The sequence below is a fragment of the Heterodontus francisci genome, chromosome 24 (assembly GCF_036365525.1).
Source record: "Heterodontus francisci isolate sHetFra1 chromosome 24, sHetFra1.hap1, whole genome shotgun sequence".
NCBI lineage: Eukaryota > Metazoa > Chordata > Chondrichthyes > Heterodontiformes > Heterodontidae > Heterodontus > Heterodontus francisci.
The window spans coordinates 73,783,803-73,802,130 of NC_090394.1; the positions used below are offsets into that span (position 1 = coordinate 73,783,803).

Genomic DNA, 18,328 nt, shown 5'->3' on the forward strand with positions numbered 1-18,328 from the left:
CAGGGCTATGGGGAAAGGGTGGGCGTTGGGGAGTGGGGCTAATTGTGTAGCTCTTTCAAAGAGCAAGCACCAGCCCTATGGGCCGAATGGCCACCTTCTGTGCTGTAAAATTCTGCATAAAATTCTTGAAAATCCCAGGGTTTTAAATCCCCAACAAAAAATACAGCTTTAATGTCCGTAACTACTTGTAACTTAAGTTTGAATTACACAATGTGGGGTCTCTTCCATTACAATAACTTGTTATAAAATTCTTTTTTTAAAGGGTGGCTGGGAACACATTACAATCAGATCAAACTCTATGGAATCTTCTCATAATCCTGTCCCCATGGCACCTGATAACATGCCACTGAAATTGCCTACCCAGGATGGAACTGCCAGTGATAAATCGAGAAGCAATTTAATAGTCAATCAACAACGGGAATTTAATGGAAGTGCTGTTAATTGTTAACAGTTTATACCATAACTGTTGTACTTTCTGTTTGGTATTGTTATCAATTTGGGCAACCACTGATCATCTTTTCCAGATCGATCTCAAACTAGTCCTTTTCTTAAGTAAGTAGAATGCTCTTGTAAAGTTTCCCTTTTAACAGTGTCTAGCTGTTCCCCCAGTTGCACTGTACTGCAATTTTGGCGTCAAAAGGCTCTTACTTTGTTTGAAACCCGGTACCAAAAATTTGGTGCAGTTACCTCAAGCTGTATGACGCTGAAATGTCTGAAACCAACACAATATGTTGTTTCCACTGTCATGTTGATTGGACATTACATCTGTAATCCAGTCTTCCTCCAGGATCAAAGGCCCAATAAAGCAACAATCCAGTCTGTTTTCAGGACAGGGGGCAGGATTTTCGTGGCAAGCTGGGGTCGGGAACGCAGGCGGGCGGGCCTGGAGTTTCTTGTCCCCAGCTAGTGTGCCGGTTCTCTGGCATGGTCCAGACTCCTGGAGCCCAAGTTGGATCAGGAACAGTGGGTAGTCTATTGAGTCAATTAAGGGGCCTATTAAGGCCCCTCTCCCACACCAACTGGAAGTTTCCAGTTGGCAGGTGGGCTCCCTGCAGTGGCTGAAACACAGCCCAAGAAAGTAGGCGGCGTCTTGGCGGCTTTTAAATCTCCCCCGCCACAGCTTCGGCCACAGCCTGCTCTGTGGGGTGTTCCCCCTCCACAAAGGCAGTCTGGCAACTGTGGCCAAATTTACTTTTATAATTTTTAAGTGTGCTGAGAAAGCCCCTCCATCTTGAGGCACCTTCTCTCTCCCTTACTTGCAACGTCAGGCTGCAGCTCTTTCACATTGGCCTTCCAGCGCGGGTGCCCGCCCACCGTCCTTAATTAGACGGCGACATCCCCTCTGGCCATTAATTGGTCAGTAATCGTGTTGGGTGACTATTCCCGCCACAGTGCAAGGTCAAGACCTGCATTTGATCCTGCAGTCAAGGCCCTGACCCCAAATGGAAAATCCAGCCCAGGAAGTCCCCTAATGGACCTTGCAGCATTGCTGTTAACATCATCGTGCTGTCTGACACATTTATGGGACAACTCTCACACATGACCTAAATCTTTAAAACCTGTTAAAGGACTGAGCATAACTTGACCCTGACTTTCACAAACCCACCAATATGGGTTGAGAGACAGGAACGGTTCCTGTTGTAGAGAGGTGGGTACGACCACCTTCTGTGCTGAACAGTTGACTGGAGTTGACCATTGACAGCTCTTCAAAACAAATTGGATAGGTGTAGTGTATTCCGTCTACGTGAGTGTAAGCAGTATTGGTTGCAGTACTATGCTGGATGGCCCTTGTGTCCGTGGTGCTGCTTATGCTACAATGGTGCATCAGCTTTGGATGTTGCTATATGTTCAGTCTGGCAATGTTTTCGATAAAGTCATCAAATTATCTTTGCAACTGATAGTTTGAGATGAAGAGGGGTAAGAGGAGGCTCATGTAGAGCATAAATGCTGCTCTGGACTAGTTGGGCTGAATGGCCTTTTTCTGTGCTGTTCATTCTAAGAAATTCTGTGTGAAATCAATCATCCGCCAACACTGAAAATTCTGAGGTTCGTTATTAAATTAACATGGTTAATGTAACCGGGGATGGGCCAAATGCAAACTAAACCAGGTATGGACCTATCTGAAGTTAGAGACGTTCAACTTGTAGAAACAATATCAAATGCTTCTATATAAATCCAGTGGGAACCCAGTGGTTTATTTCACAAATAAAGGCAGCCTAATAGCCGGTGATTGGTTGGTTGGCTAAAGTTGTATCCTGCACCCTCCCCCCGCCCCTGGTTTTATACCACTGATTTGAAAAATGCATCTTGCAGTGAAGCAGTCTGTACTGCTTCAGTTATTCACTGTCATTTTACATTGTCTTGATTACTGCTTCAGCAAAGAAAGTGTTTGCTAAAATGAAAACAATTCCACAGATTCTTAGACTGAGCATAATTGAGAACTGGCCCCAGCTTTAAATATTTGATTGAACCTGAACACAATTGGTTATAAAAATGAGTCGCCATGGCGTCAGCTGCTGGTGTGATGATGAGGTGTTGATTAGATTATGATAGGAGGTTCCCACAGAAAAGGCATTTTTGTAAGAGTGAGAGATTGGCTAGATATTTACACTAACGTTATCTTAATGTTTACATAGCATGAACAGCACAGAAGCATTCAACCTAACTGGTCTATACCAGTGTTTACTTTCCACAAGAGCCTCCTGCCACCACACTTCATCTCACCCTATCAACATATCCTTCTATTCCTTTCTCAATGTCAAATGACAGTGAACAACTGAAGCAGTACAGACTGCTTCACTGCAAGATGCATTTTTCAAATCAGTGGTATAAAGCAAGGGGCGGGGTGAGGGTGCAGGATACAACTTTAGCCAACCAATCACGGGCTTTTATGTGTTTGTCTAGCTCCCTATTGGATTTATTGCTGAGTATCTTACATTTATGGCCCCGGGTTTTGGTGTCACCCTCTGTATTTGGTAATTGGTTATTATAGGGGACCCGAATACCAAGTGATGAGACCATTTTTCTATTTTCTTTGCCAATAGCTTTTCTCTCTTGAAGGTATGAAGTGCTCGTTGAGGTATGTTTCCACAGGCCCAATGTTTTTTTACAACTTGCCCCAGTTACACCCTGGCCCCAGTTACACTCTGTCCAATTTTACACCCTACCCCATTTATAACACCCACTGATTTACAGCCCCATTTAAACCCCTTCCCATTTACAGCCAGCCCCATTAACACCCCTGCACTGATTTACATCCCACCCATTTGTAGCCGCCTCATTTAAATCCTCCCACTTACACCCTCCATCATCCATTTACAACCCACTCGGTTTTGTTACCATTGACTTCAGTCCAATCCAACCAGGTGCGACCTGTTAAAATCAACCCCTCACTTTCCGACTTACACATGGAACTTTTCCAGGATGAGGGAGATTGGAGACCTGCGAGGGGAAAGGGAGCTTCCAGCATGACCCACGAAAAGGCAGAAAAGTAACGGGCTGGGGCTGTTAATGCGATATTGCTACTAAATCGCAAGTCTGTTCACACAGGGTGTTTATTAATAGTCGGAGGCTGTTGTAAAATGATTCACCTGGTGGCATTGAGGTTCCTAAGCACAGCAAGTTAGAGGATGAGAGCAGTGTGGTCGGAACAGCCTGTCCTCTTGAACTACTGATCCATAAACTCTATATTACTGCAGTCAAACCCAGTTTGGAAAATAATATGCAAAACATTTTGGAAGCCTTGAATATTTTCTTTTGAACTTTTCAGCCCATAAAGAAATGAAACCTCGTAAAAGGTACTGAAACAGGACAGGTACTGGGAGGATCTGCTGTGGTGAACCACTTTGTTTGCGAATGTGCCAGTTGGAAAAACATTTTCCATTCAGTAGTGTACTGCAATATAGCATGTGTCACTATTTGAACCTTTAACGGCTAATCTAAATTAACTTCTGCCATGCTAAATGTCTTCAAGTTGACTCAGGAGCAAGATGCTGAAATAGTAGCACGCATTGGTGAAGATCAACTGGTATTTTTAATCTAATTGCTCAAAAACATTTCAGAAATACCTCAGTCTCATTTGTGACAAGGCGTCTCTTCATTGTTATGTGGATTTTTACGTTTGAAGCCGAAGATTAGGCTGTTATCGTGGTTTCATTATGCAACTGTCGATCATGATTTTGCCATTTAGGCCAAAGCCCTAATGCCTTTTTTTTTTATAACATGAATAATATCACAATTCTCTAAAGCAAAGTGTGTTGCCAACACTCTTCACCCTCATATAGTGCTTTGACATGTGCATAGACTATGATTTTTAATCTGCATTCTCTGCACATCACTAAAATAATCCCAGAGTACCAATAAGGAGATGCATAAGTGATTCAGATGCGAGATCAAATCCTCAGGTGGATGTAAAAGGAACCCACAGCCGCTAGCTCAGAGAAAAGCAGGGGAGTTCTCCGTGCTCGCCTGGCTTATATTTATGCCTCAACCAACATCAGTTAAACAGATTTTCTGGTCATTATCACATTGCTGTTTGTGGAATCTGGCTGTGTGCAAATTTTCTGCCACATTTCCTACCTTACAACAGTGACTACATTTCAATAGTACTTTTACATTGGTTGTGAATGCTTTGGGAATGTTCTGAGGTCATGAAAGGCGCTATATAAATGCAATTCATTCTTCCTTCATTCTATTTGGACTTTTTTGAATTCTGGGAAACTTGGTGCATCTCCCTTTTTTGGTTTAAAATGAGAACAGCTTCTGTTCCTTTGGTGCTGCCATGATCCACCACAAAACAAATCAAGGCAGTAGGCTTTTCAGACAAAGCAATAACCTGCGGCAAGCCAGAAACCAACTATCAACTGACAATCTGTCATCCACTTCTTCACCCCAGCATTGGCATCACTGCAATCCTGCTCTAACTGGTCCAGGATCATGTAGGGAGATGCCTACAGCAGTCCAGGGACCCATACAGTGTGATTATATCAGACAATTATGTCTTAGGTTTAGTGGTACTAGATAACTTGCGCATTTCAGCCAGTCACAAAACCATAAGCAGAGTTTTCAAACAAGCTTCTCTAGTACGCAAACAAACGATAAGAAGACGACTATTCTTCAATTCTCACACTCAAGAAAGTAAACTTTACGATATTAAATATTTCTGTTTGAACTCTGGTTGCTCCAGAATTTTTACAAAGTACTTTCTCATAGTATCCTTGAGGCTTTGTCACCTTTACACTTATTCATACCAAAGTGATTGATAGACCTCTCTCGGGACCTGGTTTCAGCAGTTATCGAAAGCATACCCATTTTTCAGGAGCTGGGCTTATTAGTACAATGGAATCTGATGTTTGTAGATCCTTGGTTCCAAATGACTTTGTGATGGTCTTGCAATTTACTTCAACGTTGCCTCAGTCCACACTAGTCAGTGAATCCCCCACTTGTAGATTTCTGGTCACTGTTCCAATGCTTAGTTATCCAGAATAAGAAGCTTTTGTGATGATAATGCCTCTTTTGGAGCAGCTATTGTTATTCTTCATTCATTAGGCCCTGTAGTCGGATGGGGCTGTGTTCTTTGTTGCCTCTATTTGGTTGAGAGAGAATTGTTCCTTGGAGATAATGTAACTCCCTTCTGCCAGTCAGATCACGATCTATCACTGGAGAGACCTGCTATCCCAGTTGGCAGGTATGGTATCAGCACCTGACAATTCATCTTGCCAGTCTGTTGAGTAAACTTGAGCTAACAGATGGATCTTATTCTCTGCCATTGTGTTGTATTTGGCAGGGGTGATGGGTGGGGACTGAACGGTTAAGAGTCATTTATATCTGTTCTCTATGGTGTAAAACCGCTACATAGAGCCAACCTGAGAATATCACTGCACCCTTGTTGGTTGGACCTCTCTGACAGGATGCTGTTTAATTGTTTGCAGTGATATATGGAAGATGTGAATGAAGAAAGTAGTTAATTATCTCCACAAGTAATGTCGTCATCATGATTACTAGGGTTGTGTTCCCTGGAATTTAGAAGGTTGGGGGTGATTTGATCGAAGTTTTCAAGATATTAAGGGGAATTAATAGGATAGATAGAGAGAAACTATTTCCATTGGTTTGGGAATCTTGGTCTAGGGGACATTGCCAGAAATTAGAACCAGATCTTTCGAGTGTGAGGTTAAGAAACATTACTACATGCAAAGGGTGGTAGGAGTTTGGAAATATCTTCTGTAAATGGCAGTTGAAGCTGGATCAATTGTTAATTTTAAATCTGAGATGGATAGATTTTTGTTAACCAAAGATATTAAGGGATATGGGGCAAATGTTGGTATATGGAGTTAGGTCACAGATCAGCCATGATCACACTGAATGGTGCAACAGGCTGGAGCGATTGAATGGCCCCCTGTTCCTGTGTTCATTTCAAAGAGCAAGTTTTCTCCACCAACCATGCATGTATCTTTGGTTTGGATTGAAAGGTATTGTATGTTCTGTTCTGATTGTTGTCCTTCTCCGCATGTGCACGGGAAAAGATTGATGATGTCCACGAGAAATGTGGTTTTTGTACACCAGAGGAAAAAAAATCACCAGACACAGCCTTTAAAATGATTGGCATTACCAACGTTACAAGCCTTTTCCGTGTATGTTGCTCTTGGGATTCTTCCTATTGGCATCTCGGACTCATCCTCGTAATATGTGCAGGATGTGTTTTATTTGATGGATGAAGGCATAGGTGTATTTAAGAGGAAGCTGGATAGGATAGGGAGAAAGGAATAGAAGGATGTTGATAGGATGAGCTGAAGCAAGGTTGGAGGAGGCTCGTGTGGAGCATAAACACTGGAATCGTCCTGTTGGGCCAAATGGCCTGTTTCTATGCTGTAAATTTTATGTAAAACAAACCTTTAGGAAGTTAGAGTGATCTGTAAGACTACTAGATGAATAAAATAACATTAGGATCCATTACCATTCAGTATCAGGTGTTTGAAAATCATGTTAAGGAGTATTTTGATATCTGTGACATTTGATTTGAGAAATCCTTTAATAATGGGCTATTCTGCACATGTTCTTTGAACTTCACTGAAAATGCAGCCTCTTTTCGGTTATATTTTATTTTATTTATGATGTACAGATGTATTATCTTTACCACATTTTGGAAAAGATGGGTAATCTTAACAATAATGTGAAATAAAAGGACCAGATAATTTTCTCTGCTGCATCTGAGCTGCATGCATTCTAAGGAGCATCTTTATTGTTTAATATTGTAGCTGTGTGTTTTTGGTGAATTAGCCATTATTATACAGAAATATATATGAAAGCAATCATTAGTTTATGTGATTAAAGGCATTGGTGAGCCAGTCATTTTGTGGGAAAAAATGCTTTCAGAACCCAAAAACAGAATGGTAGCTGGACTATTAAACTTTTCTGTCCGTGGGACGTATTTCATTGGAAATAAATCAGCCGTAACACAAATGCTATTTGATTTTGATTTTCAGTCTTGAGAATATCATTTTATTGAGAGATTCATTCTCTTTTCTGAGCCATGTAAATAAGGGAAATGTTAGAGAAAGTTTGCAGAAATCAATGGTTCTATAGAGGTTACACGGGTCTTGATGGCATTAACAAACATTGTGTGTGTACCAAATTTAAAAAGTTTTTGTGTATTCTGTATTTGTTACCTTTTGAAGTGATTTTAAGTTTCCTTATGATGCAAGTATGTATTCTTGCTGTAGAAGACATTGTATAAATGTATCACCAAACTGGGTGTAATGCAGTGTTACAGAGCTTTACCAAAACATGAGAGACAGTACCTATTTCCTGCTGTGTGCATTAATACTCTGTGTCATTTTTTAACCTTTGCTCACACCAAAAACTAACCTGTCACATCCATTCGCAGGATGTGCTCATGCAAACCAATTCCATTTGTAAATATTTTATGAGTCCAACAACATAACCGTGATGATGCTCATTAGGCAGTCAATGTAAGTCTGAATCCAGGCAAAGGACAATAATTTACTGAAAATCTGACACATTTGATGGAAATACGTTTCATGCCGGAGAGACCTGACTTGAAGAGCTATTGTGCCAAGCTGTTTGGAAGTCTGCCTCACACATCCTCCAGTCACATCTTTTTGTTTCTTTACTTGTCCCATTATCACTCCTTACACCACCAACCCATTGACCTTACACCACCAACCCTTTTGTCACTTAATTTCCTGCCCTCCATTCTATCACAAACCTTCCCTTTTGTTCCATTACCCACTTTCACCTGTTTAAAATCTATTGTATTTCTAACTGTTCCTAGATCTGATGAAAGGTCACAGACCTGAAACGTTAACTCTGTTTCTCTCTCCACAGATGCTGCCAGACCTGCTGAGTATTTCCAGCATTTTCTGTTTTTATTAAAGACTAGTTTGGGGCCTATTTCCCAGGACCTCAAATTCTTAAGACAGTGCAGCTCAAACTTTCCATTCACCTCATCAAAACCATGATCGTGTTACCTGCTTAAAATGCAACCCTGTGCAGCAGTAATTCCACGTCAAGTAACTTAGTGATCTGGCTTTCTGAGGCAGAGCCTCTTGGCAGGTGTTGAATAAAACAATGGTGGCAGCTGCAAAGAGGTCAGTGTATTTAATACTGGCTTTATCCCATGAAATTGAAAGATCATAATCTGGGCTGAGTTTGATTTTACATACATTTTGTTCACAGAACAGTAATTTAACATTCTTTTCCCCCATGTTTTCAATAATTTTATTCAAATGTTCTTGTCAGCAAATAATGGTAAAAGGCTAAATCTATAACATTGAGAATGCATCAGTTGTGAAAATAATGTAAGCTTAAAAAGACAGGACATTTTGTTACTATACATAACTTGGCCATGCCAACCTTAAAATATCTCCCAAATTCTTTTGGAACCAGGTAAGTTGTCTGCTGAAGGCAAACATAATATCAAATGATTATTATAGGTTACTGACACTTTTTACCAAGTGCTAAGAAGTGTTGGGCAGTCTGGGTGTCGAGGGTGAGCTGAGTAGATATTGCCAAGCGTGGGATAGAGAATGAGCTACTGCATGAGCTGAAGGAAATGCCTTTCCACACACCATTGCTTGTTTTATTCATCCCCCAGTCTTGTGTTGCAGCAGTAGTGATCCACACTTTCTGCACAATGCCCTAGCAACAGGAAGTGGAGCAGTTTTGGCAGCATGTTTATAAAGTGAAGTAAGCAGACAGTAATGGTTATAGTAGCTGCTGCTAGCATTGTGGGCAGTAGAAGGATAAAGCTCCACATATATTTTGTAAAATACATGCATGGATCTCAAATTCATTTGTTTTTGCCTGCAGGTGATAGTACAGTGTCAGAGACTTAGAAACAATAACTAGGTTGACACTCTAGTGCAGTACTGAGGGAATGCTACGTTGAAGGAGGCACCATGCTGCACTGTTGGAGGGAGAGTGCTGCAGTGCTGGAGGGGCAGTACTGAGGGAGTGCTGCGGTACCGGAGGGGCGGTACTGAGGGAGTGCTGCACTTTTGGAGGGGAAATACTGAGGGAGCGCTGCACTGTCAGAGGTGTTGTCTTTTAGATAAGTTTAACCGAGTTTTGCAAAAGTATTGTATTTTATTTTATATTTATAGTCAAAACTAACAACACATACTGGTCTTATTACAATTTTTTTTAATAACATACACCCATATGTATTGAAATGTATATTCTGCTAGATTATTTTATGGGTACATTAGAAACAAATTATATCTGCCCCCTCAGGTGGGTGTAAAAGATCCCATGACACTATTGTAGAAGAGCAGTGGAGTTCTCCCCTGTATCCTGGCCAATATTTACCCCTCAACCAACATCACTAAAAACAGATTATCTGGTCATCATCACACTGCCGCATTTCCTAAACACTGACTACGCTTCTAAAGTACTTCATTGACTGTGACGCCCTTTGGGATGGCCTGAGGTTGGGAGAGGTGCTACATAATTGCAAGTTCTTTTTTCTCCAATTATTTTTTTGTGTAGGATGGTTATCTTGGTCTTTAGAATGAAGGGCAGCTGTAATGGGTCACCTGAGGGCTTTTAAAATTAGCAAGTAAAGTGTAAAAGTTCACCCAACTGCCCCACTGGATATAATTATACAGTAGGCCATGTCACTAGCATATGCATTGGAGTGGGATAGCAGATGGGGGAGGGGCTGAGGGATTTGGGAGAGGGTATACAGTCAAGGTGCTTCAGCCAATTTGGTTTGGGGCAGGGTTGAGGAACCAACTGGTCTTTTCCAGTCTCTCAATTTCATATGTTCCTACATAGACACAGGAGATGAATTACACTCCCGAGGATTTTGAGAGCTGTCCTTGCCTCTTTGAAGAATTTAACAACATCCTAGATAAGATTAAAGATGGGGCCATGTTCAGATTGTAAAACAATATATTTTAATCATTTGTCATGACCTTGTATAAAGCTCTCTAGCCCATAACTCAATGACTTTTCACATTTTTAAAGATGAATTTTAATTGTTCAGTTTTGTGGCAGTAATAGTAACACACTCCCCAGCTGCTGACAAAACTTCCCTAGATCAAACAAAGTAGCAAGCACCTATAATCTTCCACCTGATTTTCATGAGAGCATTCAACATGTCAAGGGGAGTGTGCATTACACATCCAATGTATTTTATTGTTTTTTTTCCCTTGCAAATTTTCTCTTCTCCCTCTCACTCCGCTCCAAAACTCTACTGTCTATATCCTAACCTGCATCAAGTCCCATTCACCCATCTTACATTAACTCCCAGTCCAGCAACACTTCAAATTTATAATTCTCTTCCTTGTTTTCAAATCCCTACATGGTCTCGCTCCTGCCAATCTCTAACATCCCTCCAAGATCTCTGCACTCATCTATTTTTGGCCCTCTTTCGCATCCCATTTTCATTGCTCCATTGGCAACGTGCCTTCAGCTCCCTGGGCCCAGAGCTCTGGAATTCCCTCCCATTACCTCTCCAGCTCTCTACCTCCTTTAAGACACTCCTTAAAACCTACCTCTTTGACCTGTCCTAACATCTCCTTATATGGCTGTCAAATTTTGTCTGATTCGACTCTTCTGAAGTGCCCTGGGACATTTACTAGTTTAAAGGCACTATATTGTGTGTTGGCTCCTTGCTCAAGTGCAGGTCCATCTGTATCAAGTGACCTACATTACCCAGCTCAAATGACCATATGTGTGAGCCATGAGAGTAAGTAGGGGGCGAACTTCAACCTATTTTAAACAAGCGCATTGTCATTTGGAGCATACATCTATCTTAAAGGGACATTTCAAAATCACCTGAGGCACCGAGGGAACAAAGTAAAATGTAGAAACGTTTCATTGTGTCTAGAAAGAGTTAAATAAGATCTTTATACAATAACAGCCATAATCTCTTTCCACTGTTCCTAAATATTTGCAAGACTTTTTGTCCTCCTGCAGTCCTGGCTTACTTTAACATTGATAATAATTAACTTTAACATAATAGCTCACTTAACCAAACTCCTGTGCTATATCATTTAAAGAAATCTCTCCACCCATGTTTCTATTACCAAGTTCCTTGCTCTGATAATATCACACTTTAAAACATACTGCTAAAGGTTTTAAAAATCTGCAGCATAATTTTGATTTAAATTGAGATTTTGACTTTCTCAAAGAATTGGAACTCTGGGAGTTGAAATAATTTGGGGTGGCAAAATTTCAGTTGCACTTTTTTATTTGGAGTTGATAGGATTCACTCAAAAGGCATCAACTTTAGCCACAAATTGTTCCACTGACATTTCTGTGGATGTTTGATCGCTGTTTGACAGCAGTGCATAAATTTACAACAATGTGTGCCAAAGCAACAGCTGTAGAAATAAGGGATAAGAAATTAAGATGATTCCAATTTTTTTGATATAAAGCAAAATACTGCAGATGCTGGAAATGTGAAATAAAAATAAGAAATACTGGAAATACTCAGGAGGTCAGGCAGCATCTGTGGAGAGAGAAAGAAACAGAGTTAATGTTTCAGGTCAGTGGCCAGGTCTGTTCTGATGAAAGGTTCCTGACTTATACTTAAGAGATACAGCACTGAAACAGGCCCTTCGGCCCACCGAGTCTGTGCTGACCAACAACCACCCATTTATACTAATCTTTAATTAATCTTACATTAATCCCATATTCCCTACCATATCGCCACCATTCTCCTACCACCTACCTACACTAAGGGCAATTTACAATGGCCAACTTACCTATCAACCTGCAAGTCTTTGGCTGTGGGAGGAAACCGGAGCACCCGGCGGAAACCCACACGGTCACAGGGAGAACTTGCAAACTCCACACAGGCAGTACCCAGAACTGAACCCGGGTCGCTGGAGCTGAGAGGCTGCGGTGCTGACCTGAAACATTAACTCTTTTTCTCTTTCCACAGATGTTTCCAGACCTGCTGAGTATTTTCAGCATTTCTTGTTTTTATTTACAATTTTTTTGAACCTGCCCTAAAGCAGGGGAAAGAAGATCAGTAAGCCCTTTTTGACCTTTTGATCTGAAGGAAAACTTCCAATGCAATTCTTCCTCACAGACTGCCCCATGTGTGAAAGATTCTTTATCCCTCAATTGGTGTGGTTAAGAGAATTGTTTTAATTAACCAATTACAATTCTAAATGGAAAGCCTATTAACTCCCAGCAGAGCATCAATTCTACTGGCTTGTTTGGGGTTCGGTTTTAAATCTCTCTGAACCGACCAAACTATAACTGCAGGTCCCTCTGCATTTGAATCCCATTTCATATGGCAGAGCAATTAGAGGGAAAGGCATGATTCGTACTTCAGTTTATCTGCAAACAGGTGGTTTGTTTCATTGTGTTGTTTTTGCCCCCTCCCCTCCTCTCCCCCTCCCCATTTGAAAATTATTTCTCTCCTTTCTTGAGATCCCACAACCATCCCACTCCCGTTCCATTCTCTGACTTGATGCAGAAGACAATCTGCTTCCTCTGTGACTGGTCTTTGCTTTGGGTTTTTTTCTGCACCTCTTGCGTGCTTTGCCTCTTCCTGGTATCTTTCGCCAATGGACATGGCAAGTCTTGGACCTTGCTATAGGGTGGGGAATGTATGGCAAATCTGTATTCTGTTGCTCCAGGATGTATTGTCTGGACACTACCTCAGTTTGCTTACTATTCAGTTGAATTGAGAAATTTGCTTTTTCCTCCTGCGTTATTTGTACTCCCGTCACTGAGTCATTGACTCAATGGGACTAAGTTCCAGTTTCACTGAAGTGTAAGACTACTCACAAACTGTGGCTCAGTGGGTAGCACTCTCCACCCTGAGTCAGAAGATTGTGAATTCAGTTCCCACTCCAGGCTGATACTCCAGTGCAGTACTGAGGGGGTGCTGCATTGTCGGGAGTGGTGCCTTTTGGCTGACACGTTAAGCCAAGACCCCGTCTGCCCTCTCGAGGACGTGTAAAAGATCCAATGACACTATTTCAAAGTCAAGCAGGGGAATACTCCCTGGTATAATATCCTGGCCAATACTTAACTGTCAATCAGTACAACCAAAGACAGTTTATCTGGTCATTATCACATTGCTGTTTGTGGGATCTTGCTGACTCAATTGGCTGTTGCATTTCCTACATTACAACAGTGACTACACTTCAAACTGTAATTTATTGGCTGCAAAGTACTTTGGGATGACCTGAAGTCATGAAAGGCACTAAATAAATGTGGTTTTTACTTTCAGTTCCTAATGTTAGAGGTTGCATATCGGTGGGCAATTTGAAGATGACCTTCAATTTCATAGAAAATGGGGAGATTTAGGGAGAAAATTTTTCCACTGGTATGAGGATTGAGAAGCAGAGGGCACAGATTTAAGGCAATTGGCAAAAGACCAGAGGCAACATGAGTTTTTTTTTAAATGTAGGGCATTGTGAGCTGGAATGTGCTGCCTGAAAGGGTATTGGAAGCAGATTCAGTAGTAACTTTCTATCTCCTTTTGTGGCTCAGTGTCGTACTTGGTTTTATAATGCTCTTGTAAAATGCCTTGGAATGTTTGATTATGTTAAGGTACCATATAAATATAAGTTGTTCTAAAGGGAATTTGATAAATACTTGCAAAGGAAATAAAATCTGTGCTATGGGGAAAGAGTAGGGGAGTGTGAATAGAGTGTGACAGCTCTTTCAAAGAGCGAACAAGACACAATGGGCCAAATGGCCTCCTGTGCTCCTAGATTCTATCATAAAGTGGGACTGCAAATGATTATAGCCATTTTCAGTATAATTAAGTAGTAGTCTTGAAAAAATCCATTTTCAGTAATTATTATTGACTATGACACACAAATACTTTAATTTCTTTATCTAAAATCATGGCAGGGAACCAGCTTTTAAACCACAGAACATTGTCTAACAGTTCTTGTTTCAAATCACAATTGATTCATGGAAATGCACAGGGAAATGCTTTTAAATCTCATCTTTGGTTTTAAAACTGTACTTGGTGTAAAAGGAAACTATTGTACCAGGTGTCATCCACATGTCGAACTCCAGAAATTAAAATGCCACATAAGACTTAAATCGTCTCTCTAAACATGGGAGAAAGAACAACAATATGTAGTGTATTCACAAGATCACTTGCACAAAATGTGTTCATAATTTGCTGTTCCCTTCTCACTCACTCCCTCGATGGTACAACAACCAGGACAGAAACTTCCAGCATCTCTCAAACAAATAGAATGTAGCATCTGTGGAGAGAGAGAAATCAGTTCTGATGAAAGGTCATTGACCTGAAACGTTAACTCAGTTCCTCTTTCTACAGATGCTGCCTAACCGGTTTTTATTTCAGATTTCCAGCATTTGCAGTATTTGCTTTTCAACAAATTTAGAATGACTGCACCAAGTGGGTTTATTTGGAATTAAAATTGCAAATAAATTGCAACTGTAAAGGGGAAAACTAGGATTCCTTTACAAGTTAAGTTCCAGCAACATTTATAGCAAGTGTGCAAAAGTACTATTGAACTCAGACTGCTCCATGTTTGAATGTACAATAATTGGATGGACCAGTGTTATACTGACACTCACATTTTAAAATTATATGTTTTCAAATCCCTCCATGGCCTTGCCTCTCCCTATCTCTGTAATCTCCTCCAGCCCCACAACCTTTCGAGATATCTGCGCTCCTCCAATTGTTACCACTTGCACACCCCCCATTTTATTCGCTCCACTATTGGCAGTTGTGCCTTCAGCTGACTAGGCCCTAATCTCTGGAACTCCCTCCCTAAATCTCTCCACCTCTCTCCCTCTCCTCCTTCAAGCTGCTACTTAACCTCTTTGACTGATTTTTGGTCACTTGCCCTAATATCTCTTTATAGAATCACACAGATCTTAACAGATCAGAAACTGGCCATTTGGACCAACTGCTCTGTGCTAGTGGTTATACTGCACACAAACTTCCTCCCATCTCTCTTCATTTCACTATATCAGCATATTCCTTGCTCCTAAATATGTTCTTCTGGCTTTAACAATAACATATTTATATAGCACCTTTAATATAAGACACTTCAGAGAATCACTATAAAGCAAAATCTGACACTGAGCCACACAAGAGACGATCAAAAGCCTGGGTAAAGAGTAGGCTTCAAGGTGTGTCCTACGGGAGGAAAGCAAAATAGGAAAGTTGTGGTTCAGTGTCAAATTTTATCAGATGACGCCCCTGTGAAGCACTTTGGAATCTTTTAATATGTTAAAGGTGCTATATAAAAGCAGGTTGTTGTTGCATTTTCTTGTTCAGAGCAATACACAAACTGGTTGTGGGGCTTGGGACATGCACATACCAACAGACACTGGTATGATGGTGCACACCAGGGGTGATGGGTCATACCGTCGCGCATCATGAAAAGTTGGGTGCAAATCGGTTTGGAAAGAATGAAGTGGTCGCTACTTGTGGAAACGAACTGAACTCTTGGGCAGGGCAGGGGGGTGGGGGGTGGGGGAAACCAATCAAAGATTGCTGCAGTCATACAAGTTCCATTAAGCTGGGGTTACGTGCCATGTGTTCCCTGGAACACAAGTCTGACTGATGGGAGTTACATTCCAACTACTCTAGTCCACCACAGGGTCAGTTTGCAATCTGGCTGGACAACTGCACTTTTGCATATGTAAACTTAATGCAACTTTACATCAATTCATTAGTGTAGTTGCATCTTAACATAGCTGCTGTACCTTATTCTTCTTTTAGAAAAGATTTAGAAATTGAAAATATATTTTTCCCTCCCTCGCCCCATTCGCCCTCTTCACAGTTCAATTAAATTTTTTTTCAAGTAGTCACTGTATATGTAAGTACTTTCCAACATCTTCCAATACAATTAAAAATTGCACTTTAGCTTTTGTGGTTTTAAGTTCAATGCTATTGTGAATTATGTCCTGGCCAATATTTAACCTTTAAACAACACCTATATAAACAGATGATTGGGTTATTCATTCTGTTGCTGTTTGTGGGAGCTAGCTGTGCACAAATTAGCTGCCACATTTCCTATAACACTTTAAAGTACCTCATTGGTTGTAAAGTGCTTTGGGATTTCCTGAGGTAATGAAAGGCACTATATAAATGCAAGTTATTTCTTTTCTGCCGTCCTGTTAAATATGGTCAGACTGGGACTGGTAATGAAATCTGTAACCACCCTTTAATATTTAGTGTTGAGCACCAGCATGGCACACTGCCACAGTAAACCCAGCGCGGAACACTACCAAGATAAACCCAGCATGGCACACTACCACAGTAAACCCAGCGCGGCTGCATTTAATTTTTAAAAACACTGATTAAATGTGTAATCTTGAACACTTGTGCAGCTTGCCAATCAGAATTCTCTATCAGCTTTGCATTAAGCAAGGAAAATATTGTACCTTTGCTTTATTTTTAACCCAAGGGCAAACAGGCAAGCCCTGTAATTTTTGAAACTAGTGATTTTTGTTAACGTTTCATAAACAAAGCACATTCCATTGCTACCTCTAAGTTTACTGTTGTTTTAACACTTTGGCATCACTGATGACCGTGATAAGCACCAGGTTGTGTTTCTGTACCTATGAGGTAGAAAGTTCAGCTGGTGTCACATGATTTTTATTAATAGATATGTTCTAGTGTAACATTGGCAACTATTCTCCTTCCCAGGATAAAGTTGCTCCCTCCTCCCCACCCTCCCGCTATTTCTGGTAGAGTGGGAACCCCAGCTTTTTTTTCAAGCTCCCACATTCAACAAGAGTCATAGAGCACAGAAATAGGCCCTTCGGCCCATCGTGTCCGTGCCAGCCATCAAGCACCTATCTATTCTAATGCTATTTTCCAGCACATGGCCTGGATCCTTGTATGCTATGGTGTTTCAAGTGCTCATCTGGATACTTCTTAAATGTTGTGAGGCGAGGCACTGCGTGAATCCAGAAACCCCTCCTCCTCCTTGTGGCAGCGCTATCCAAGGCAGGGCTCAAGATGGCATCATCTGCCAGTTGTAACTCCGTTGACCCCAGGCTTAAGTACTCTTGAATGATGCTACTAATAATCTTGCTAACTACACTGGGTCCCAGTCCAGCAATGTTACAACAGTGACTACACTTCAAAAATACTTCATTGATGATAAAGCACTTTGGGGTGTCCTGAGGTTGTGAAAGGCGCTATAGAAATGCAAGTTACTTACTTTCTTCACTTTGTTTCAAATCTTCCTGGCACCGGCACCACCACCACCCCACCCCGCGTGCCCCAACACAGCGTTTGTGTTTGTTAATCTGTGGTAGAGGTAATAACTCACATTATTTACACTGCCCCTTTAAATGTAGAAAATGTTACAAGTTAGGAACAGGAGACCATTCAGCCCCTTGAGCCTGTTCCATCTTTTAATTGCTCCATATCCTGTGCTACCCTTAGTTAACAATTATCTATCAATGAGAACTCCAATGGAACTGCATCCTTGGGGGGGGGGGGGGGGGGGAGAGAAAGAGAGTTCCAGATTTCCACTACCCTTTATGTGAAGAACTTCCTGACATCAGTCCTAAACAGCTTAGCTCTAATTTTAATTAAGGTAGTCCTTGTTCTGGATTCCCCACTAAACAGTTTCTCTGTATCTACCCTACTGGATTTCTTTATTATTTTAAATACCTTGATTTAGATCACCCTTCAGTCTTCTAAACTCAAGGGTCACAAGCCAGGTTTATGCAACTGGCTTCATAATTTAACCCTTTGCACCCTGGTGAATCTGAGGGAAAGGTCGCTGAGGGATTTGACATTAAGGATGAGGATTTTAAATTCAGAGTATTGCAACACAGAGCTATGGTGACTCAGCAAGAACCGAGTCCAGGGCAACAGATGGACAGCTGA

General features: G+C 41.1%; 1 protein-coding gene across 4 annotated transcripts in view; it reads left to right on the top strand.

Annotated features, from left to right (window-relative positions):
* The window catches only part of tecpr1a (tectonin beta-propeller repeat containing 1a), a 99,293-nt gene that overhangs the window by 71,312 nt on the left and 9,653 nt on the right, over positions 1-18,328 (top strand). For 3 of the 4 annotated variants that reach the window (XM_068056573.1, XM_068056574.1, XM_068056575.1), the window contains exon 25: positions 263-8,306. The exons of the other annotated variant lie outside the window; for it this stretch is intronic. In XM_068056573.1, the coding sequence (XP_067912674.1) occupies positions 263-448 (186 nt within the window). In that variant the 3' untranslated portion in view covers positions 449-8,306. Of the gene's footprint in view, positions 1-262; positions 8,307-18,328 lie in introns of those variants that run through there. 4 annotated transcript variants of the gene reach the window in all.